A 23992-nucleotide genomic window follows, 5' to 3' on the forward strand; every position below is an offset into this window, starting at 1 on the left:
ATCTTTGGGTGTTTGGCCTGGTTTTGTGTTGATCCTAGACGAGGGGTTGACTTCGGATTGAGTATCCTCTGGTTCTTGCTTTTTACTCCTTGTTCATTTGTCTGCTGGTACAGACCGCTTTATGGAGCCTTCAGGTAACTGCATTAATCTGATTTTGAATGTTTTTAAAGTACACCTTGTACAAGCTGACGTGTTGATCTTTAAATACAACTTCACTAAATTTAATCTGATGTTAACTAGAATCATCATCATTAACATAAGAAGCAAATAGTATGTTTGTATTAACTCGCTTTATCCATTCAGAGTGTAAACTTGAAGAAGAGCTATTTTTAGAAGTCGATAATTAAAAATAATACTTTAAATGTAAATATGGGCTACTCCTATTGATTAGGTGTCAGGAAATATGTAACATGATGTTGGGATAGTTGGACTTAATTAGGGGAAAACTCCCCTCATGTTGTAGTCTATCTTCTCTGAAATGATTGTCAGACCTGAACAGTTCGGAATTTTTTTTTTTAAATTTTAAAGCACTGACTTAACACTTAGTTCCTGAATAAGCTTGATAAAATTCAAATTGTAAGCAGTCAAACATTATCAAGTGGTCTGCTCTTTCCAACAGACTAAAATGTTGCTAAAAATATTAAATGCAGCTTCATTTATTTCCATCCTAATATATGAATCACCTGTGCTGTCTATTCAGTGAGCAAATATAGGGAATAGCATCCAACTGGATTATACCACTGACTACTTTTTTGTGGTTAGTCAATCTGCAAATCCATATGCAAGATAAATTGACAAATAAGATTTTATTGTTCAGGCTTAGAGGTTTCTTACAATAATAATGTAATTGATAACTGAAGTGGCATCTTTCCAAATGGAGTAGTGTCATAATTGAATGTTTTTGAATTTTTCATTAAACAAGATTGTATAAAATAACATTTGCATGGCCTTAGGATCAGGAGATACCTGTGATTTGTATTTGGGCTCCTTTTTAACATTTTCATGATTTAAGGACTTGTTTACATGGGACACTCAGGAAATGCAGATCAGTTGAGTAATTTTTAATTAATTCAATTAATGTTATTAAATGTACAGAAGTTAAAGTACCTTAAATTCCTCTGAAGATGCTGTGGTTTAGAAATAAGTGACCATTAATATCTGCAGTTTAATCCCTTAGATAGAAGGTATCCTCTTTCCTTGCTTAATTGATAGGGCTGCCTGCAGACCCAGACAGACATTGGTGTTTGCTTTTCCAGTCACCTTTTCTAGCACTTCTGCTGAGGATCCCATTTTCTTTTTGTATCCTTTGCTTTATGAAATGTCTTTCGCAGTTTGAAGAAGCCAGAAAAAAGTTGTCATGTACTTTCCCCTGTTTAGCCCAATAGGAAGGAATTAAGGAAAGAAAACATGGGTAGAAAACAGAATAGGTAAATCGGATGTAATAGAGTTGTTTTGTTATATAGAATACAATAGAACCCAAAGGGAATTTGTAAGGAAGCAGCAGAAATCATCAGGAAGCTGAAGGAATTGACTTGTGAGTACAGACCTACTTAATTTACAGTTTCATGGATTTTGTGCAAATTACAAAATATACGATTATCTGCAAAATCATTAAAAAGAAAAACTGAATAAAAGCAAAATGTTGCCTCCGTAGTAGGAGCCAGCAGTTCTCCCTGCCAGGAGGGGAAGGTGACAGCTGGTGGGGTGGCGCAAAGGCAGCAGACAAGATGGTGACTGCTCCCTCCTTCCCCTGCCAGGACCTCTGTGTCAGTCAGTGCCAAGGGGCAGGGATCCAAGAAGGGTGGCCAACAATCAAGATGGTGGCCACCCTGTTGTCTGTCGTCCCCCCAATTAGCACTGAGGCATGGGGCCTCTCCACCAATCAGTGCTGAGGGTTGGGGCCACCACAAAATGACCATGGAATTAGAACTTTGATATACCCACAAACATCTGTAAGTACCCCCACGGTTTAGGTAGACTCCTACTCATGAAGAAAGTATAAAGAGAAACAGATAAACATAAAGTATAAACATGTGGTTTGTTTAATGATAAACTGATTGATGTAAATCTGTGGATGCTTTCATAGACTAAAGGTGGAGAAAAATTGTGTAGAAGTAGGAAGGAATCTTAAAAAGGGAAAATGTAGGCTGAATAGTAAAAAAACAGTTCCTGACAAATGCGTTTACTATGCAACCTATCCTATGCATTTGTTACATTCATTTCTCCAGTCTAGTTTTAAGTAACATATTACTTTAAACAAGACGGGTTGGATGATGGATGCCAGGGTCAGTCAGAGATAATACCTCCTGTTCTTTATTCTCAGCCAGATATTAATGAACAGTATATTAAATTTGCACAAAGAACTTGTACATCATTGTTGAGCTTGCAGCAAATTTTCATCAGTCTCATTCTCTGTCTTAATGTTTTTTTTCCATTGGTGAACTCGAGCATGTATCCCAACGTTGTAAAAAAACCTCCTTGTCCTTGTTGCACAGCCATAGTCATGCAACCTCTATCACTTTACTGTCATCCCACAAATGTCTCCCACATAATGTACCCACCCTTTAGGCTGTATGGATGCTGGGGCAGCCCAGTCCATCCAGATGGCCTCTGTGGTGTACATGCTGGTGTGTGTACAGGTTTTGTTGTATAGAAGCAACATCTTAATCCCGTGTCTGTCAGGGTGGGTTCTTTGTATGCAGTATAATAGCTTTTTCAGGGCGTGACATAGACCTTTGGGTTTACTGTGGCTCCCTTTAGGCAAGAAGTCAAAAGCATGCTCTCTATGTCCATGGCTTACCTGGGAGATAAAAATTTCATAGATGTTTGGGTCAGAAGGGACCTTAGTAGATCGAGTCTGACCCCCCACCCTGGGCAGGCAAGAGTGCTGGGGCCAGGTGACCCCAGCCAGGTGTTTGTCCAGTCTCCTCTTAAAGCAGGGGTGGGCAAAATTCAGCCCGCCAGGCCATTCTGTTTGGCCCATAGGGCCCCTAAAAAATTTAGAAAATTAATATTAATCTGCCCTGGGCTGCCTGTTACGCGGCCCTCGGCTTGCCGAAACTCAGTAAGCGGCCCTCTGCCCAAAATAATTGCCCACCCCTGTCTTAAAGACCCCCAAGGTAGGGGAGAGTACCACCTCCCTTGGAAGCCTGTTCCAGATTCTGGTAACTCTTACCATAAAGAAGTTCTTCCTGATGTCTAGTCTAATCTAATCTAAAACTGCTTTTGTCAGTTTGCGACCGGTTTTTTTCCCTAGTAACTCCAAGGGGTGCCCTAGTAAACAGAGCATCTCCTATTCCTTGCTGTCAGCACGTGCCCCCGCCCCCCCGACGCCCGATAAATTTGTAGATGGCTACCAAGTCCCCTCTCAGCCTTCTCTTGCAGGTCTCTCAGTCTCGCCTTGTAGGGCTTTTCCTGCAAGCCCCTAACCATCTGAGTAGCCCTCCTTTGGACCCTCTCAAGGTTTTCCATTTCCCTTTTGAAATGTGGCACCCAAAACTGGATGCAGTATTCCAGCTGTGGCCTTACTAGTGCCTCATAGAGGAGGCATTACGTTCTGACTGACCCTTGTATAATGTTGTTCACCAGTAGAAAAGGGCCTTGACAGAGCAGGAGGCTATGTTGAAAGCTGGCTGTGTGTTCAAGCAATGATATACAATTTTTTGTGAAAGTTTAATTTTTTTTTTTCAATATTTGACTGGGGGTGGGGGAAGCGAAGAGGCATTAATTTCTGATTGATTCTTGTAATATTTTTTCCATCTTCTGTTGTCACCCAAACGTCACCAATTTCCATAGCTCTTCCTGAGGAATACCGATGCTTTTTTAGAACCAGGGCTGCTTTGCTTTCTGGTTTTAGTCCTCATTTCAGACTCAGCATATAAACTGGTAGACTAGACAGAGTATGCAAAGTATTTGGGATTTTTTGCCAAGTGATTCCACAGCTGTGGCTGAAAATACAGGAGAAATACAGTACATGATGATAAACCCATGTGTTTAATAAACACGGTAACAGGACCCAATTATTTTCATTACTATGATGCAGCAAATTAACTATCTGTTATAGCAAGCACTCTTAGAACAGTTTTTTTGCCCAGTCCCATTAGGGTCTATCATGAGATTGTACTTGCTGTATAACAGAAAAATGGCACTCTCACATTCTATGTATACTACATCTTAACTCCATATCGTAGTTTTTATTTTACAAGTGGAAGGTGGTGGGTTTTTCCCCTTGCTGTCAGTCCTACAAACTCCAGTCTTGAGTTCTTCCTTTCACATTCACTATCCTAAAACTTATGCCAGAGAAGAGCGTTCTACAGTCTTGTTGCATTGAGAATGCACAGGAAGAAATAGGCTCTATTTCCCCTTTCAGCTATGTTGCAGGTCCAGTGCTTTATAGGCAGCCTGTAAAAGCATATTTTTGTCTCTAAGCAGATGCAGTATGAATTTAAATCAGTTTTTTTGGGGGGTGGGGGGAGGGTTTCCAGCCATGGCACCCTGGGGCACCTTGGGATTCTTTTAAGGGTGCTACAGGTTGCCATTCAGTTTTAGCCGTTGGATGTGCAAACATGATTCACAAAATTAAACTTGGAGATTTCAAATGGGAATCCATAGTATTAAAGCAAGTATCCCTGTTGTTATCTTTCTGAGTTTTTTTCACAACAGAAGAATTGCTCTATTTTTCTGTTGTCAAAACAATGAAAGCTAAGAGCTGCCACTTTCCAAGCGGTACCTTGAGTTTAAAAAGGTTGAGAACCACTGTTCTACATATGGGGAAGAAGTACATCTGTAGAATTATGTGACCCTTGTTAAGAAGAATTTCTTGGAGTAGAACCCCGAGAGCATGTGTGCATGCGCACATACGCATACTTACAGATAAATATATGTATATTATGTATTCATATGAGAATATAAGCAGACAAGGCTCCATGGGTAAATGTGATATCTTTTATTGTACCAATTAAACAGTTGGAAAAATTGTTCTTTGCAAGCTTTCAGGCACAAAGCTTGCAAAGAACAATTTTTCCATCTCTTTGGTGATAATAAAAGATATCAGATTTACCCAAAGAACTTTGTCTGCTTGTGTCCTTGGATCAAAGCAACTATAACCAACAGCCCTATGAAAATATAAAAGACTTACCTCTTTGGTGCATAAATATGGCAGAAATCAATCAATGAAATATTTCAGAAAAATTATTTTGTTACTGTAGTTGTTTCCTGACCAATGTCTTTTAACATTTTTTCTTTCAGGAGTGACAGTTCTTTCAGATTCTTTGTCTTCTTCTTTGTGTACATCTGTCAGTTTGCTGTACATGTACTTCAGGCTGCAGGATTTCAAGGCTGGGGTAATTGGTAAGTGCTAGCTTTACCCAGTAGTACGGTATATATCAAAGAACAAAATTGTTTTAAATCTACAGTACAAAGGCATATTTAGAAAAAAATATTTTAATTGAAGTGATTCATTCTATAACATTTTCAGCAGTAACCTTATTAGTATAGGAAAATCGTATTCCAAATGTACCTGAAGAGATGAATATTTTTTATATTAGAAAGAATTTTTTTATGTTGGGCAAAAATTTCTTACCTTTTACTGGAGGCCCCTGATTTTTGCAGTTTTATCAGTGTCTCATCTCTATCCTAGTGACTTCATATATGCATGCTATTTGCCTTGTATTTGTAATAGGAAAATAAAGCTAAGAAATCATGAAAACTGGGCTGTTATGTTATTCAGGATCAACACTATAATATTAATGTAACTTTCACTTATGATTCAGTTGAACAGCTACTGGATATTTAATTGGATTGGTGCGTCTAACATTTAAATTAATATATAATCCAATGTAAAAAAAGAAAAACAAGTTTAGATATCTTGCTGTCTCCTGGCCTGCATCCTGTCTGCTGACTTACAGAATTCAGAAAGAACTGGTCAGGTTACTAGGAAATTGATTGTTTTGAACTTTTAAAAAAGAACTTGTTTGCTTCTTTCAGTCTACCTTTCATCCTTGGGACTTTTGCTTTCAGCACAGAATAGAGAAGAACTCCCCAGCTGTAAGCATTTTTATTAAGGTACTAGATGGTGTGCAAGATGCCCTTCCTTCTCTGATCACTTGTGTACCAGCAGTTGCTGCTGTTTATAACTTGCTAGTTGCTTCCTTTATTAATGCCATCAGAAAAAGGCTCCTACCTTCTTTTTGTAATCAATAGTCTGCCATATTAGTTTTCTGAAAGCTTATTTCAAGCTGCTCCATAATCTCAGAGCATTGCTTAAGGTCTTTTTATTCAAGATGTCTAATCTAGTGGTCTGCTAATGGGCAGAAGTTATTAATAATTATAATGTGCAGGACTTTTTGAGAAGCTTTTCTCAGATTTGTATGAAGGGTCTAAAAGGATGTTTTAGGAATCAATAGAATTTAGCAAATGGCTTCTGCCATCTGTGACGTTAAGTTATGCCAGTTGCCTGTGTGCACCTTATGTAACTTAGGCTGTGCACTGAAAACTTGCACAACCTGCCTTAACTTTTGATTTTTCTGCTTCAGAACAGAATCTAAGATACCAAAGTTGCATATAGCACATGTCAAAATAGGTTTGGTGTCAACCTGAACTACCCTGTGAATGGCAGAGTCAGGCCTGCCACAGCATTTCTAATACCTATAGCATGTCTGAATATAAACCAGTCTAATCACCACTGGGGCCCAATACCACAGCTTTTTGTTGCCATTGCGGTAACTGGACTGTAGAGGTCAACTGATCCTTTGGTAATTTGAGAAGCAAAAACTCCCAAAGTATCCAGTGAAGATACTCAGAAGTAGAAAAGGTTCTGTGGGTTAGTGTAGTGTGGTCCATCTAGACCCTTTTAATACCTTTCTCAAAAATCTCCTTTTTCTGTCTTTTTAAAATCAGAATGAAAGATAAGGTATATCTGTTTCAAGTTGCTCTCAATCAGCTGAATCAGACTAATGGCTCTACAGTCCCTTGCATTTGGTTTTGTGGAGCACAGTACAGTTTAAACCATTGTGTAAAAAGCCACTCTCTTATTATGAAATAATTATGAAGTTCTGTATAGTTTAATGTGTTTTTTGCCTTGCTTTGAAACTTCAGGCTCTGGTCAAGTGATTATCTTATACCAGATTTTGTGTGTAAAAAGTGGTGGTCTAGTGTAGACTTCTGCTACAAACTTAATGTTAAAAGGACATTTAAATGATTGTTTAAGTCAGAGTGGACTACAGATGTCCAGTCACCTTCTGATTCTTCTGACCACAGTAGGCAGTAATGTTTATGAAATTGACTGTCTCATTGTTTTGCTTGGTGTGCAGTCCAGGTTTGGCTGCAAGCCTCAGGATGCATGAAAGGCAGGCAAAGCATGATTTCTTAGATATAGATCAGAGGGATCCCCTTTATTATGGACTGAACCACCCATTTTTGTGAAAAAACAGTTGTCTCAGGGTCATAGATTCATAGATATAGGGTCGGAAGGGACCTTGCAGATCTTCTAGTTCGACCCCCTGCCCCAGGCAGGAGAGAGAACTGTGCTCAAATGACCCCAGGCTAGGTAATCGTCAAGCCTCCTCTTAAAGACCCCCAAGGTTGGAGCCAGCACTACTTCCCTTGGAAGTTGGTTCCAGATCCTAGTTGCCCTGACTGGGGAGTAGTGCCTTCTAATGTCTAGTCTAAACCTACTCTAACAACTTATTGCTGTTATTCCTTGTTACTCTGGGAGGCGCTTGGGGGAACAGGGTCTCTCCCATTCCCTGCTGGTCCCCCCTAATAAGTTTATAGATGGCCACCAGCTTCCCTCTCAACCTTCTCTTGTGAAGGCTGAACAGGTTAAGGTCCCATAGCCTCTCCTCATAGGGTCTGCCCTGCTGTCCCGGGATCATGCGAGTGGCCCTCCTTTGGACCCTCTCAGTGCTGTCCACATCCCTCCTGAAGTGCGGCGCCCAGAACTGGACGCAATACTCCAACTGCAGCCTGACCAGTGTCGCATAGACAGGGAAGATCACCTCCTTGGCCCTGCTTGTGATGCATCTGTGGATGCACGACAAGGTGCGGTTAGCCCTACTGACCATGTCCTCGCATTGGCGGCCCATATTCACCTTGGAATCGATAATGACTCCGAGATCTGTTTCTGCCACTGTGCTTTCAAGAAGAGAGTTCCCCAGCCTATAGGTATGCATGCTGCTGGTTCTCACTGCCCAAGTGCAGCACCCTGCACTTGTCTGTATTGAATCCCATCCTATTCTTATTTGCCCACCCCTGTAACCTGTCCAGCTTCAGCTGTATCCTGTCCCTCCCTTCTAGCGTGCCCACCTCACACCAAATCTTGGTGTCATCCGCGAATTTAAACAGGATGCTTTTCACCCCGTCCAAGTCACTAATAAAGAAATTGAACAGTGTGGGCCCAAGGACCGAGCCCTGGGGGACTCCACTGCTCGCATCCCTCCAGGTCGAATATGCCAAACTAATTTCTTCTCAAAAGAAGAAATACAGAGTGAAGATGCACGTTTATAAGCAAGCACTTATCCATGGAAACAAAAGGCACATACGCAGATGAACGCAAAAAACCCTGTTTTTTTTCCCTTAGCGAATCAGTCTTACTCAGCCATGGTCATGCTCATAACCTCTGCTTGTCAGGGTTTCTATGAGCTTAATCTTTATTCTGCATTTTCTAATTTGGGGCCCGGGCACAATCCCTTTTGGAAATGTATCCATTTATAGCAAACATCTGTAGTTTGCCCCCCATTTTGCACTGGGCACCCTGGCACCACTTTCAGCTCTAGGGCTGTAGGGTCCTCCAGCCCACTGGCTGTGTAAAGCCAGCCCCATTGTGGCAGGGGCAGGAAGTAGAAACCTGAGGAAACCTGCTGCAGCTGGAACAATGCAGGGAGCAGTGGGAGTGAGCTCACAGACCACAAATTAACTCCTTGCAGGCCTACAGGAACACCAGTAGGGCAGCTCTGATTTAGGCTGCCAACAAGCATCACATCTGTGCAAAGAAACATGCCCTTTTCTTAGCACAGAAAGATAGCATATGGGTGGAAATGGGCTTTTCAGGGAACAAAACTGGCTGTCCTGCCATAAAATGGTTAGCTGTTCTAACCAGCAACTTCTGTGGAGAGAGGGTTTTTTTGTACTACCTATAATGTCTGTGTGCTTATTTCAGGGTCCCTAGGACACACTTTGCTGCTGTCTCCAAAGGAGAGGGAGAGAGGTGCTGGCTCCCTGATGGCCAACCCAGTGGCATGCTGCCAGGAAGCCCTGCAGGGACCCTGCTGCCAGGACTTAAGCTGTGGTGCCAGTTCCTGCTGCTGCATGAATGCTCCTGAAGAATCCTAGGGCTGTTCAAACAGCAGTGTGGCTTGCTGTCCTTTGAACAGCAGCACAGCTCCTTAGGATGATTCAAGTGGGAACACCACGGCCTTCTGCCCTTGGCATGGTTTTGGGTGCCCCTTGCAGAGGGAATTACCCTCCCTTCCCAGCTTGGATCCTCCCAGATCTTCCCAAGATGGGTCAAGCAGTGGCATCCCTGCCTTTGTATAGTCCCCTTGTTGCCTTTCCAGGGTGCTGGAAATGTTTGGCTTTCATATTGGATGCCTGTCCATACCCTTTGGCCAAGTCAGTTGTTTGGTGGTTTAAAAAAATCAGATTATTATGTAGGATGGTACTTCTTTAAAGCTTTTCTTGGGAGGAAAATTGCAGAATGTTATGAAAATTTAGACAGAAACAGCTTTCTATTTCCTGATTTAAAAGACAGTTTTTTGGATGTTAGAATACAGATATTAAGATGACATAATTTAAGAAGTAAGCTTTTAAAACTACTGTAAGAAACTCAAACGTACTCAAATTTATAATTTCCATTTTTTTTCCAAGGATGCGTGAACCAGAAAGTTAAAAATGCTCCCTTAAATGGACAAATACTTTGGCTTCACTAGTATTGTGCACCATGATAAAGTTTTTTCATTTATTTGTCTATTTTTTTAGTGGATGGATTTCATCTCTCACTGGTCTTAATGAGAGTATTCCTGTTGGCATTATGATGATAATCATAGCAGCACTTTTCACAGCTTCTGCTGTGATCTCACTAGTTATGTTTAAAAAGGTAAGTTTATTTGTTTTCATTTCTTCACACTTCCACTTCATTCAGTGTCCCTGAGGTGTGTGGTCATTTCTTCTTTAGAGGAACTATTGTATCTTAATTGTTATTATGTTCTTTCGAATGACAGTATTCACTCTTAAATTTGTATAAAACTTAAAATTCTCTTTCAGTTTAATAAGGCACAGTGATGCAGCTGTTGTAATGTATGTGACACCTTATCACTGTTTGGGGTTTAATTCAGTTTAAGATGCTAACAGCTTTTAGAAGAAATATTCTGTTTTTAAAGGCATCTTACATTCAAATAAATACTGTAAAAAGGTTTAGGTGCTACTTTTGCAGCTGTCTTTCTGCTTTGCCTTGCTTATAGTCACTTACTCATAGTTTCTCTAGTAGTCTGCTGATTTTTAGAATCTCTCTTAATAGAACCAGCTGCAAAATAGCATAAAAAACAGACACCAAAAGCAGTGTAGTACAGACATTTTCTTTTGCTTATTAGCATTAGAATTTGAAACTTCACTCTGTGGGTGTGCAGAATCGGTTTTTCCCCCTCAGCTCTTAAAATCATGTCAGTATGTCTGTGCATATTCACTGTGCCAAAGTTACAATGTGATGGCAAGTGACTAGCATGTGATGTTGGTGTCTGTACAGGTTTTTTCCATTTGCTCTTTTGACTTTGCTGCCACTTAACATTGGCTATTAGGGCTATGACAAACAGCATCGTTCCACTTCGACTTCTGCTTCGACAGAACAGTGTTTCCTGTTGAATTTCGTTTCGTTTTGAAATCACTGTTCCATTTTGTTTCTGTCAAAACTGTTTTGCTGTTACGCCCATAAGGTATAATGGGGAATCATAAAATGCAGCAGGCAGGCAGCTTTGGGGCTCACCCACACCCCTGGGAGGGCTGCGGGGGCTGTGCCGGAGTCCTCCCAGGGATGCATGCCCCTGATCTGCACGCAGGATGACAGGAGCCATGTGCTGCTGCCTGGGGCCAGCAGCAGCAGCAATCTTCCTGGTACTGGATGCAGGCTGTGCCCAGCGCCAGTCTGTCATCTGGCAGGCAGATCAGGGGCACTCATCCCCAGAAGGACTCCAACATAGCCCCTGCAGCACTCCCAGGGGTGCGGGTGAGCCCCTGATCTGCCTGCAGTATGAGCCAGGTGCTGCTGTCTGGGACCAGCGCTGAAGCCAGTAATTCTGGCTTCAAAACTCAAAATGTTTCAAAACTTTTGAAACTTTTAGAGTTCCCTTGTTTTGTTTCAAAGGCTTTTGTTTCGTTTTAATTTCACTGTTTCGAGCTTGAAACACATCGAAACAGCTTTGAAACAAAACGCTGGGTGAAATTTCGCGCAGCCCTATTGGCTATACTAAAATACTCTGTCTGATGTGATTCTAATAAACAGCAGACACTGTTCCTCTCTGCTGGAGTTACCACAAAGATAGGAGCCTTTACAGTTCCAAAGTACTTGTACTCAACAAACTGAAATGCCATGAGCAAAACTGCCATGGGGTAAAATAGGGCTGTCTCATTGGCAGCTTGTGGGTCACAAGCAACCCCAAGGAGTTAACTTGTAGCTCCAAGTTTCCGGTACAGGTGCTGCACCCCTATCCCTCTCTTGCTGCTGCTACTGTGATCTCCAGGCTCCCACTTCCTCAGTCTTCCAGTTTCTGCTTGCTACCCCTGCCTCTGGTGACAATGTGGGGCACACAACCACAGGTGAAGTAAGGGGACTGAGAAGGATTGGAGACTGCATGGAGATGCCACACTGGTTTTCAAACATGGGGTGACTAATCAGGCTATTCAACAGGAAACCTGATTTTCAGGGATGCTAAGTAACTTTTAGCTGTCACTGAAGTTAATGGAAAATGAAGTTCCGTAGGGCTCTTGAAAAGTGGATAACTTGTCTTTAGCTAACTGTACCCAGACTTGAAAAGTGTGCAATATAGTCTAGTCTGAAAACAGTTGTGAAGGGCCAGCAAAAACTAGTAGTTAACTGGAATATGTATTCAGAATCTTCCTTTTTGTTTGTCTTGTGAACAGAAAAAACATAGACTCTGTTATCCAAAAATTGTGTGCTCAGATATATGACGGGGCTTACAAGGTTAGGTTCTGATAATACTTTTGAACTTATCTTTAAGTGATTAATGCTCTTCTGGAGGTTTCTCATATTCGCAAAGAATTCTGTCATTCTGATAATTGGAAAGACAATTGGGTATAACCTGTAGAAAGAAATCCCAGTGGCTGTCTTCCCTGTTTTTAAGATTATGACTATTTTTCTGCACTAATCTTAGGTGCAGAAGAAATTTTAAGTTTTCACTTTTCTCTTATCCTGCCTGTCTGTTGCATTCTGGTTATATCTATACAGTTTTTCTGCCATTTGACAGATGCTTATTGATCATACAGTGGATGAATCCTAATGCTAGTTTACTTTATGTAAAGTATGTTGCAATATGATTCAGTTCCACTTTTTTTAACTTGTTGTTTGTCCAGATTAATGGACCTTCATAACCTGTAGAGGAATGGTGTATTTTAATTTCTGTAGGTTTTTGAGGTATCAATAGGGAGAACTTTTTTTGAATATTACACTAGGACATGATATGCCATATGGCAGGGATGTCAAACTTGCTGCAGGCCAGATTGGGCCCACGGACCCCTTTCCCACCACTGCCATGCTGGATTTAGGACGTGACACCCACCCTTGGACTTACAATGTGTAGTGCCACCCACTTTCCCCTGGTCTGAAACTGCATGCCCAGTGCCTTGTGTGTGGCACTTGCACTACTGATTTGGCACTACACCACGCAAAGTGCATTCTCCAGCATGCTGCATGTGGGTTGTGGAGAGGCAGGAGTGGGCACTGTGTGGGCATGTCCTGGACCAGCTGGGAGGGGCACCATATGTAGTGCAGATTCTGGAGCAGGCACTGTGTGGTACATGTTCCAAACTGCACATTTGGTCCAGCACGTACCACATGTATCAGCTCACTCAGAGGGAGCACTGGGGGCTGGGTGACACGCCTCAGGAGGCCAGATCTTTGACAGCCTTGGCGCATGGGATTATTCTGTTTCCTTCCTGTGTACCTTCATAAAATGCACTTCAGTAACTACTTAATGGAATAATCAGTGCTAGCTAGAGAAATGAACAAGGGCCCTCTGTAATAAGGTTGCTTGTTAATCATTGTGCTTTGTTATGACCTTGATTAACTTTAATTTAGAAAAAAGACTTTTTAGTCAGGGACTGATACATGTTAGCAGAACCATGCTGTGGAGCACTGGGCAGGAAAGTGTAAGGTGTAGAGCAGTCTGAAGGCACCAGGACTGGGAAAGTGTAAAGTGAAGCTTGGCTAATCCAAAGGGGCACTGCCTTTATTGACACCAAAAGCTTTGTGGAGAAGATGCTTACTGAATCTGAGCTCCATGTCTATATTGAATATGCCAGGAATTGAATCTAAGGGAACTATTCTATAGGGCTGCACCAATTTAAAGGTTTTCTTGGCTGACAGCCAATTATTAACCAGCCTTATTGGCCAATACAGATCCAATAAGCAATATTTAGTAATAAATCTTGTTGAATGAGCTTTAGTTCAAGTGCCCCCACTGCCCTTTCTAAGCATGGGGATGCTGATACAGGAGACACGGTGGCACTTTAATAAGAACAGCTCTTGGATCCTGTCTCATTAAAGTACTGCTCCCCTCTCCTGGAGCACGTGTAAAAGTGTCCTGTGCCACTTGCAGCCCCTGCCTTTCAACCCCAGGCTGGGGGCAGCTGCCTGAGCCCAAGGCTGCCCAGGGCTGGATAGTCTTTGGGCACTGTTAATTAAAGTGGCTCTCATTAAAGTGCTGCCCCCCCAGCTTCCCGGAGGCTTCTTTCCCGCTGGGGGGAGGACCCTGCTGCACATTGTGGGGGGAGACAAGACACGTTAACAGTGCTGTCTTGACCCAACTCAGTGTTCACAGGAATCTTGTGTTCTCTCCTCAGTCTCTTGACAGTTGCTTTGTTTCAATCGATGTTTCTTCAACTTTACGTAATAATTTACTCCCTCTTTTTCCTAGAACTCTGCTTGACATCATGCAGATCTCACTATTTTCTACTTGTCCCTGCTTTTAAATTTATATTTAAAAATCATTCCAAATCTGTCCTGGAGTGTTAGCTCATAGAATTCAGAGGTGTAGGTTGTAGCTGTGTTGATCTAAGGACATAGGCAGACAAGGTTCTTTGGGTGAATCCGATACCAGATATCAATAAGCTAGTCTAACAAAAGATATTGGATTTACCCAAAGAACCTTGTAAGCTCATAGAATTTGCACTTTCCTTCACCATTCAAACAAGTCTCTCAAATTTTCTGATTTGGAGGCAGGAGACTGTTCTTTTTTTAGCATATTCTAAAAATTGTCAGCAAATTTCCAAGTAAGCATTGTTTTCTTTCTTCCCTGTAGACCACTAATAAGATAGAACAACTTTTTAATTACTCAAATTTCCCAAACTATTTGAAACCAGTCAGTAATTTTAGGGGTTGTCACTTCTCTTCCAGGCTTTCACAGTTGTAATTCTTGCTGCCACTAGATGAATGATCAATTCCTTATGACTTTGTATATTTTGCAGATTTCTGATCTGATAGTTGGTATCCTATTATTTCCCTCACAGTGTTGCCAACCTTTTCCAGAACAGTTTAATTCTGGGACATATCTGCCATATGTGGCAGAATCCTCCCAGCTGACTATACTCCCTCCAGCATTTGCCTGTTCCTGTATCAAAAATTCATTTAAGTGGGGTGACATGCGATTGATACAGGACTTCTAAATAATTTTCTTTTATTATCAGGCAGATGGATGTGAGGACTCTTGATCCAGATGGTCTTCTAGTCTTCACCAGTAACTTGTGATCCAGTATTATTAGCCCAGTTTGTCATAAACAGTGGGGGGGGGGTCTGTATGACTTTATTTGCTTTAAATGACACAGACAATAGTCCTGTGTTTCGTATCCATGACCAGTATTTTTTTTCCAAATTCTGTCAAATTTCTACTGAGTTTTTCCACGCATTCGCAAAGAAAGGCAAAGTGTCTAAATTGCAGGTATTAGAAAAATGGCGTTTTTAATGTCACTGGTGTGTGGTATGCTGTATTCTAAATATATTTTATTTGTCTAAAATGTATGATAGCAGTATGTTCCAAGTTATTAAAGCTTCCTAATTATTAGAACTAAATTCAATATTACTATATATAGTAGCTAAATATGATGGGTATGAGCTTAATTTCTTGCATGTTATCCCAGGTTTTTGTTGTTGTTCTCATAAAGGGATGATTTTATATTGAATCTGAATCTGGAAGATTTTTTTTTAGCCATGGTAATATATTAAGTTTGACTGTTGGACAGTGTGTTTGGTCTTGCTCTAACCTGGTGCTTACCAGATTTCTAAGTTGGCTGGCTTGAAAGTATTATTTAATGTTTGAATGTTTGGAACATGAGTCTCTGCCCCCCTGCCTTTTTTTGCTGAAGTCTTTACAGGATGCTATTTGTTTAAATCTAGGCATCTTATTTCCTCAAACAGATTTAATAAATGTAGTCTGTTACTCATCCAAGAGATTTGTTGATGCTAAAATAGGTAGAGTTTGAAATAGACAAAAAAGATGAGACAGCTATACATAAAAAGGAGTAACCACTTCATTAAGATACTTGGGAGTGCATATTACTAAAAGTGGCAGGATTTGTACAGTTCTAATTATAGTCTTCTGATTGAAAGAATCAATACAGACTTAACTTGGTCAAAATATGAAATTTCACAGTTGGGTAGAATCTCAGCAGTTGAAATGAATATTTTAGCTCAAATTCATTTTTGATCCGGTCCTACACTAATGTCTAGGAGTTTTGACTTTTCAGAGTTAACTAAATCCTGAAACCTTGCCATATTTATTTTATTTATTTATTTATATTTCAGATGTATTAATTGGTTGGGTAATGAATAACATAACATTTTCTGCATATAATGCTAATTTATGTTCCTTTTGTCCTGTTTATGCCCTGTATATTTAGATTATTTTTGACTGCTTGGGCAAATGATTCCACTGCCATAGCAAAAAGGAGGGGTGATAATAGGCATCCTTGACATGTACCTCTTAAAGGGTGAATTTTTCTGATAAGAGTCCATTTTACTCTTATGGCTACATTTCAATTAGAATATAGAGTTGATTAGCCAGTTTTGAAATTTTGGTCTAAAAGCATCTAAAGGTGTGGTTTTAACTGCCAATTATATATTAATATGCCTCTTCAATTGGAAGCACTGAATTTTTCCTCCTGCTGTTTGCTGTTACGCTGTTTACAAATAGAGCTGGTGGAAAGCTTGTAAATTCCTAACCCTTGTCTCTGTCTCTCCCTTTTCTCCCTTTTTTTTAGGTGCATGGCCTGTACCGCACAACTGGTGCTAGTTTTGAGAAAGCCCAGCAAGAATTTGCAACAGGCGTGATGTCCAACAAAACTGTACAAACTGCAGCAGCAAATGCTGCATCTACAGCAGCCACAAGTGCAGCTCAAAATGCTTTCAAGGGTAACCGAATTTAGAAAAATACAAAACTCACTATTCTGACTGTATTTTATTTTCCAGGTGTGTATTCTGTTCCCTAAAGACTCATGTTCAAAACACACAGCATGTACATCTCTCCTTCAGCTGTGCATGGGCTAAAATGGGGAAAAATCTTGGTTTATTTCTTTATACATTTATCAAAAAATACTACTTTGACCCCTTTGTACAACTCCATACTTTGTGGAGAAATGATAATCTAGTGGACACGTTAACAAGGATCTGGACTTAATATGGTACTTTCTGTGATCACTTAAATATATTTAGGATTTTTTCAGTAATTTGCTCTGGAATCTTTAATTTTAACTTTGGGAATATGCTTTGGAGCAGTTATGTTTGTTCCTAAGAACCTGTTCCCTTATTTCTATGATGCGAAGTAGGGTAAACTTGACATTTTCTGAAAGTTAAGATATGACTATTACTTCTGCTTTTTCAGGAGCTGATGAAGGATGGATATGAGTATGGTAGATGTAAATTTTTTCTCTTATTTTTTTTAGGATAAGTCTTTTGATATCAATCTATAATTTGCATGATTACTGTTGAGTTATCTGACCATGCTGAACTAGTGTTTTGGTCCAGAATTTATCTGTACCACTTATTGTAGGGTTTATTTGTAACTATTTTCATGGAGTATTTTGCATCAGAAATGGCTTTGGTGCATAAATAATTCTCACTGAGGGAATGTGTAATGTGATGTACAGCTTAGAGAAGTGAAAAAAGTTTCCATCAGACATCTAAATGATTCTGTATCTGCTGTTTTTTAATTTTTTAGTATTCATGTCCTGGGGGGAAAAGCATCTTACTAAACAAAACAAACCTTTAGAACACTCCTATCATTGTTTTTTTTACCCCCTTTTAAATGCAGTGGCACTTTTGTTGTGTTTGGGGTTTCTGGATTTTTTTTTTCAGTGTGAATTTGTGTTTAACAGTGGTACTAAATCCTCTAGCTTTGTCAGTTGCTCCGTTTTACTGCCTGTCAAAATCTGAGTATACAGTATTTAATTTTTTTAAAGGACTATCATCTCTAATTAAGTTTTTAAAACTATATTTAACACATACTTGAATTCCTTTTAACACACCTCAGCCTTCATGTGTGATTTGACGCAAGCTGAATAAAGCAGCTTCTTAACTATTTTGAACTGGGGAAGTGAGAGGTTTTTATCTTTAACAAGGAAGAATAAAATTTTAAGCTCATGTTGAACTGGATATCTTCTAGCTTATATTTGAATGTGGTGTTGCATAGTGCTTCATACTGGTAGTTACCTTTATGTTTTCCAAATCTTAATCGCGTGTTTCTACAAAATCATGTTGCTTTCTGTTTAATGCCATTCCATATCCTAGAGAGATGGATGTTGGTATTCTGAACTGGTTTTAAAATCTCAAATTGCCTTTTGCAGAAAGTGAGATCACTTAGGGGCCTGATCTCCAAATCTCTTGAGTAGTCTCATTGAAATCAGAAAGACTCCTCACAGGAGTAAGGGTTATAAAGAGGACTTGTTCTGCATATGGATTGTTTCTAATAGATGGATCGTCTCATTGTTTTTGCTGATATTTTAAAATAAGATATTTGGAAAAACCTAGACTTGATAACTGGGCCAACATAGCACTCATATGCATAAAGTCCTTATGTAAACTAGAAGTATACTTTGATTTTTAAACTTTGAAGTTTCAGCTTCAGTATTTAGGGTAAATGTGGCAAACTTACCATGTCAGCAAAGCGTTATAATACAGCCTGTGCTGAAGTTGCTGTTCATAAATATGCTGTTTTCTAAAATAATTTTCTTTGCCACAAAATAACCAGTATAATTGAAGTATTGTTTGTAACAGGGAATTGGCAGAATTTCTTCTAGTACTTTACATCAGTAGAGGGACGTATTCTTATTTGTTGGTTTGGTCTTTAGTGTTCCCTCTAAATTTCAGTTTTGTGATTTGAGGTCACTGTCCTGCATAGGGATCTGGTAGCCCATTGCTGCCTCAATCTGATTCTCCTTTTGTGAATCTTTTTAAGCAAATATGAAAATTGTACCCAGAAACTCCAGCAGGGGTAGGGGTAGAGCCTGAATTAAGCATTTTTCTGTCTTGGGATTTCCCAGCAGCATAACCCTTGCAGTTGAGTTGACTGGCACACTGTATAGTACAGCACTGCCAGAGTAATGAGGGGGAAAAGCAAATTGAAACTTTAAGTAGACAGGCACATACATGGTTGCATCTTTAAGGATATTACTTGGAATGTTCTGGGAACATCTGTATGTTGCCTGAATTTGTAATGTCTTCCATTTCAATTGCGGAGGTAACACTATAAAATGAAACCATTGTTCAAAAATAAACCCAGTATGAATTGCTTTAAACTACTATGGTAGTCTTAAAATATTTGTGGTGCAAAGGGAAAAAATAAACTTAGCTTTGAAAACAGAAGGCTGATGTTTGTTAAAATATATTTTATACGTTACTAATTAGGTTTAACAGTCTATTATCAATTAACACAGTATGCACACAATTTGTCATTTTGTAGTATTGTGGCAAATCTAGTACAGAGTATGAAGTTTAAACACTGGAATGTCAATAGTCATCGATCTTGTAATTTAGGACTTGGATTTATTTATTTGAGGGATATTTGTATATTTTGTAAATTACTAACAATGCTCTGCCATCCTGGTGAATGTCCTGGTACTGTACAAATGCACTCATTCTGTCCCTCTGTTGCATGTCTAAGTAGTTCAAAACTTTTGTATATTTATTGTATTAACACAGTGTCATAGAATAAAAATACTGTTTCCTGGATGTTTGCTCTATATAGTTTTAAACAATATAGGGATTTTTTTTTAAAGGACAGAATAACATGCAGGAGGGCTGATCTGTACAAAAATACCATTTGGTTTTTATAATCTGTATATAAATTCTGTAATCTGTTGCAATGAGAAAGTAAAATGTCCACAACACATCAGTATGATGAGAATCTGCTCAGACAGTATGATGGAAATCCTTAGCAGCATATGTATTTGTGCTGCAAATTAAAAGTGAAAGAAACCAAACACATGTTTTGTCAGTGCTGAATGAAACTACAAGTATTAAGCACCTCAAGATTTTACTTTCAGTAAATTGAAACTGCTGAAAACCATGTTGGTTTTGCTACTGTTTGTTTATTTTCCTGTTTTGTGTACTGAATTAACATGTTATCGCTGTGTTCTGTTGTTTATTTAGGCAGATCATCACTGCCTGCTGCTGTTTTGTATAAATACGATACTCCCCTGGGGGGAATTATTGGACTTATTACCAGTTTATCTGAAGAATTTAAGGGGATAATTTTGAAGTAGTTTTATGCAGATTTGGGCACTCTAGTGGTACTTGCAAGTGTATGCCCTAGGGTCACACTTGCTCTGGTGCATCGTTTTTAATCTGTTATGTGGAGTTGGAGGGGAATTGCCTACACTTTAGTGAAATTCTGCCACCAACTTCCTCATTTTCCTCCCCCCATTTTCTTCATACACTCTTGTCAGTAAAATACCATCTTTAAAGGGGCAGTTCTAAAATTGCAGCTTTCTGAACCTCTACGGGCTTAGTGCATCTCGGGTAACATTTAAGAGGGTTAAGTAAAGAGAAACAGATTTTTTTTCTTGCTTTTTGGTCACAGTTGCACTTCCTGTCTCATAATTAGACTAATAATAAAAGTGTACTGTATTGCAGGAAACCTATACTCTTCAGGCTGTGCATAGGTTACCCCAGTAGGGGGAAGACTTCCCTAGAAGTAGCAGGAAATCATGTGTGCAGGGCTTAGAGGGAACCTGAATGTAGCTGGTAATGCTCTCCAGGCATAGCAAAATGAATGTGTAATTGTATCGCAGGTAACAGGGATAATGATATTGCTACGGTATTCCCAGCAGACTTGGACTTGAGTTGTTAGCTTGTGCTGCCACGTCTTCACTACATGAAAGCCTTTTAAAGGATAATTTTTCAGAACTATGCATTTTAAAATAGTGACAGTGTTTCTTCAAGCAGTATCATTTAATGCATGTGGGTATATTCAGTCATCTCGTTCTTTTAAAAAATAAAAAAACAAAACAAACCCCCCAAAACCCAACACTAACCCTTCTCTAGGCATGCACATTTGATTAGAGATGAGTCCTTTCCTGTAAACCCTTTTGCTTGGATACATGCAGAAATAACTACATTAACCCAACATTCTCTCTGCACACAAGTTAGTTTGTTGTATTATTGTTGTACATTTTTAGTTTTAAGGCTTAAGGCATCCATCTGTTTCACGATCCTAGGTAGGTCTGACAAAGAATGTCTTCTATTTAAAAGCTTGCCTAACTTCATCCCAACTGCATAGGTGGTCCAATAAAAGAGATCAACCTAAGAAATCCATGGCTCTTGCCCAATTTTGGACCATCACAACAATAACATCAGTCTTACGCTACCGTCTTTGTCAACTGATCTCTTCTTCACCTTCCCTGTCTCCGGCTTGAGCTTGAAGAAACCTGTGCGATTTAGAGTTATATCTTCGGAGCTGGATGTGTAGGACTGGGGCAGGGGGGAAGAACGACACACATTGGCTACAGTGAACACCTGTATCTGAACACCAGGCATGTGTTAATTTCACTGTTTTAGCATAAAAACAACTGATGTCTGTAGTTGCAGCTAAAATGATTCTCACAGTTTCCATGTGTTGCTACCTAACATCAGACCAGGGGCTGCAGTCAGGGTAAGTAGTTTGCAGGTGGCTTGCTGGGAGTAAGAGGAAGGGGAAGAGAAGCCAGGCACCAGATCCTGCCTAGGGAAGGTAAGTCATCCAAAGCTGCCTGTGCCTTTGGTTTGCTGAGTGTTTGGTGGGCTGTGTGTGTTTGGGGCTGGTGCTCTGAGAAGCTGGGAGTGATTGCTGTCAGGGCCTGACAGAAGCCCTAACAAGGGGGCAGAGCCAGTACAGGCTCAGCAGGGTATAAAAGAAGACTGAGCAACCAGTCAACCAGCCAGTAACCCAGGGGCTGCAAACAGGTTAGGCAGTTTCCAGGCCAGTTTGCAGATTAGTTTGGCTCTACCCCCCTTTTGAGGGTAGAGCCTTTCAGCTTGGTGTGAGGGAGCAGGAAAAAAAGAACCCTTTGGGGCCATTGAGCAATAAACAGGCCAGCTTCCAGGTGAGTTTGCTGGGGACGGTGGGCAGTGAGAGAGAGAAGACAGATCAAGAGACCTAGGGAAATGGCTGGAGGATTCGCAATGCCAGAGCCACAGCCTCTGCTTGCACCTGTGATGTTTCTGTGTCCAGGCAGGACCACTCGCCATCGAGGCTTCCACCCAGGCCTGGATTTGGCACTTTGGGGACTACAGCTTGCAGCTTCCTTCCAGTGATGGCCAGGTTGGAGGGTGCCTGCAGTGTGAGTGGTGCCGTGGAGTCCTGCGTAAAACTACTTGAGAGAGGAGGGTGGAAGCCTGTGACCTCTGGCAGCAAGCAGAAATTTTCACTTCTACCTGCAGCAGTTTGTCTGGAGAACAGGTATGCAGCACTAGCAAGAGAGTAAGGAGCATGCTCCATTGTTAGAGGAGGACAGGCCAGACCTCACCAAGGTGGGAAAGACTGAGACAACCACCATCAAGAAAAGCAATGGTTGGTGGTGGCTGGAGTCTTCCTTCTGTGGGGGGACAGAGAGAGCCATCTGCTGACCTGATTTACTGTCTTGGGAAGTATGCTGCTTGCCTGGGACCTGGATCCAAGATATCACAGAGGGATTACTAAGACTCATCTGGCCCTCTGACTACTACCCCATGCTGCTCATCCATGTGGGCATCAGTGATATTGCCAGGGGAGACCCTGAGTGGATCAGAAGTTACTACAGGGCTCTGGGTGAAGGGGTCTAGGGCTCAGGTCATGTTCTTTGATTCTTCCAGTCAATGGACAGGGCCTTGGCAGGAACAGGGGTGTCCTGCAGATCAATACCTGGCTGTGCAGGTGGTATTGCCAGCAGGACTTTGGCTTCTTCGACCATGGGATGTTGTTCCAAGAAGAATTGCTGGGAATAAATGGGATCCACCTGACTAAGATAGGGAAGAGCATCTTTGCAGACATGCTCCCTAACCTAGTGAGGAGGGCTTACTGAGAGTGCAGGAACAAACTATCCCAGTGTGCAGGAAGACTAGCAAGTATGGCAGAAGACTAGCTTGGCTTAGTAGAGAAATCTTCAGGAAACTAAATCACAAAAAGGAAGCCTATAAGAAGTGAAAACTTGGACAAATAACCAGGGAGGAAGTATAAGAGTATTGTTTGGGCATGCAGGGATGAAGTCAGGAAGGCCAAAACGCAGTTGGAGTTGCAGCTAACAAGGGATTTGAAGGGTAACAAGGGTTTTGACAAGAATGTCGGTAGCAAGAGGAGGATCGGGGAAAATGTGAGTCCCTTACTGAATGGGGGAGGCAACCTTGTGACAGGATGCAAAAAAGGCTGACGTGCTTAATACCTTTTTCGCCTCAGTCTTCGCAAACAAGGTCAGCTCCAGACTATTGCACTGAGCAGCACAGTTTGGGGAGGAGGTGAGCAGCCAGCAGTGGTGAAAGAACAGGTTAGGGACTGTTTAAAAAGCTGGATATATACAAGTCCATGGGGCCAGAGGGTGCTGAGGGAGTTGGCTGATGAGATTGTAGAGCCACTGGCCATCATCTTTTGAAACCTCATGGTAATCAGCAGGGATCCGAGTTTTCCATTTCCCACGGAAAAACAGAGAAGACCATGGATTTCTCTTTTTTTTTTTTTTTTTTTTTTTTTTTTTAATCAGAGAAGCCTGTCGATTTTCCCCATTTGGCGAAGAGCTTTGCAGGCTGGCTGAGTTCCAGCCTGCAAGAGCTATTTGCAGAAAGGGGTGGAAAACCCCCAACCATGCTGGAGGGGAAGGGAGAGGGCGAAAGGTGGGGCCCAACACTCTCACTTACCAAAGACTGCTTCAGGCTTACTCTTCTTGTGGGGCTTGGGGGTTGCGGGGCAGGGCTGGTGGGGGGAACTGCCTGGGGGCTGAAGGAGCAGGGAGGCTTGCAGCTGGCTGGGCACTGTAGCCAGGAGGAGGTTTGCAGCCTCCCTGCTTCCAGCCAGAGTGCCCAGCTGGCTGCAAACCCCTGCTGCTCCTGGCCAGATGCAAGACGACCCCCCACCCCCAGCTGGGGCGTGCCCAAGCTGGCTGGGGGCTACAGGAGGGGGGAGGCTGCAACACCCCCCCCCCCCCCCCCCCCCCGCCCCGGCGGCGCCTGCCTGTGGGACCTCCCCACTCACCACCACCATGCCCTCGCCGCTGCCGTCTGCAGGCGGTCAGCGTGCCCCCCCGCCTCCCGGGGGACGCGTCGCTCATGCTG

General features: G+C 41.3%; 1 protein-coding gene across 1 annotated transcript in view; it reads left to right on the forward strand.

Moving 5' to 3' along the window:
• Window positions 1-19444, forward strand: part of SCAMP1 (secretory carrier membrane protein 1) — a 78071-nt gene extending 58627 nt beyond the window's left edge. The window contains 4 exon segments of the mRNA XM_025201385.1: window positions 1-134; window positions 5248-5349; window positions 9976-10093; window positions 16480-19444. The exon segment at window positions 1-134 is cut by the window's left edge and continues 53 nt beyond it. Coding sequence (XP_025057170.1) covers window positions 1-134; window positions 5248-5349; window positions 9976-10093; window positions 16480-16644 — 519 coding nt within the window. The 3' untranslated portion in view covers window positions 16645-19444.
• Window positions 19445-23992: the final 4548 nt, after the last annotated feature.

The sequence above is a fragment of the Alligator sinensis genome, unplaced genomic scaffold (genome assembly GCF_000455745.1).
Source record: "Alligator sinensis unplaced genomic scaffold, ASM45574v1 scaffold159_2, whole genome shotgun sequence".
Lineage (NCBI taxonomy): Eukaryota > Metazoa > Chordata > Crocodylia > Alligatoridae > Alligator > Alligator sinensis.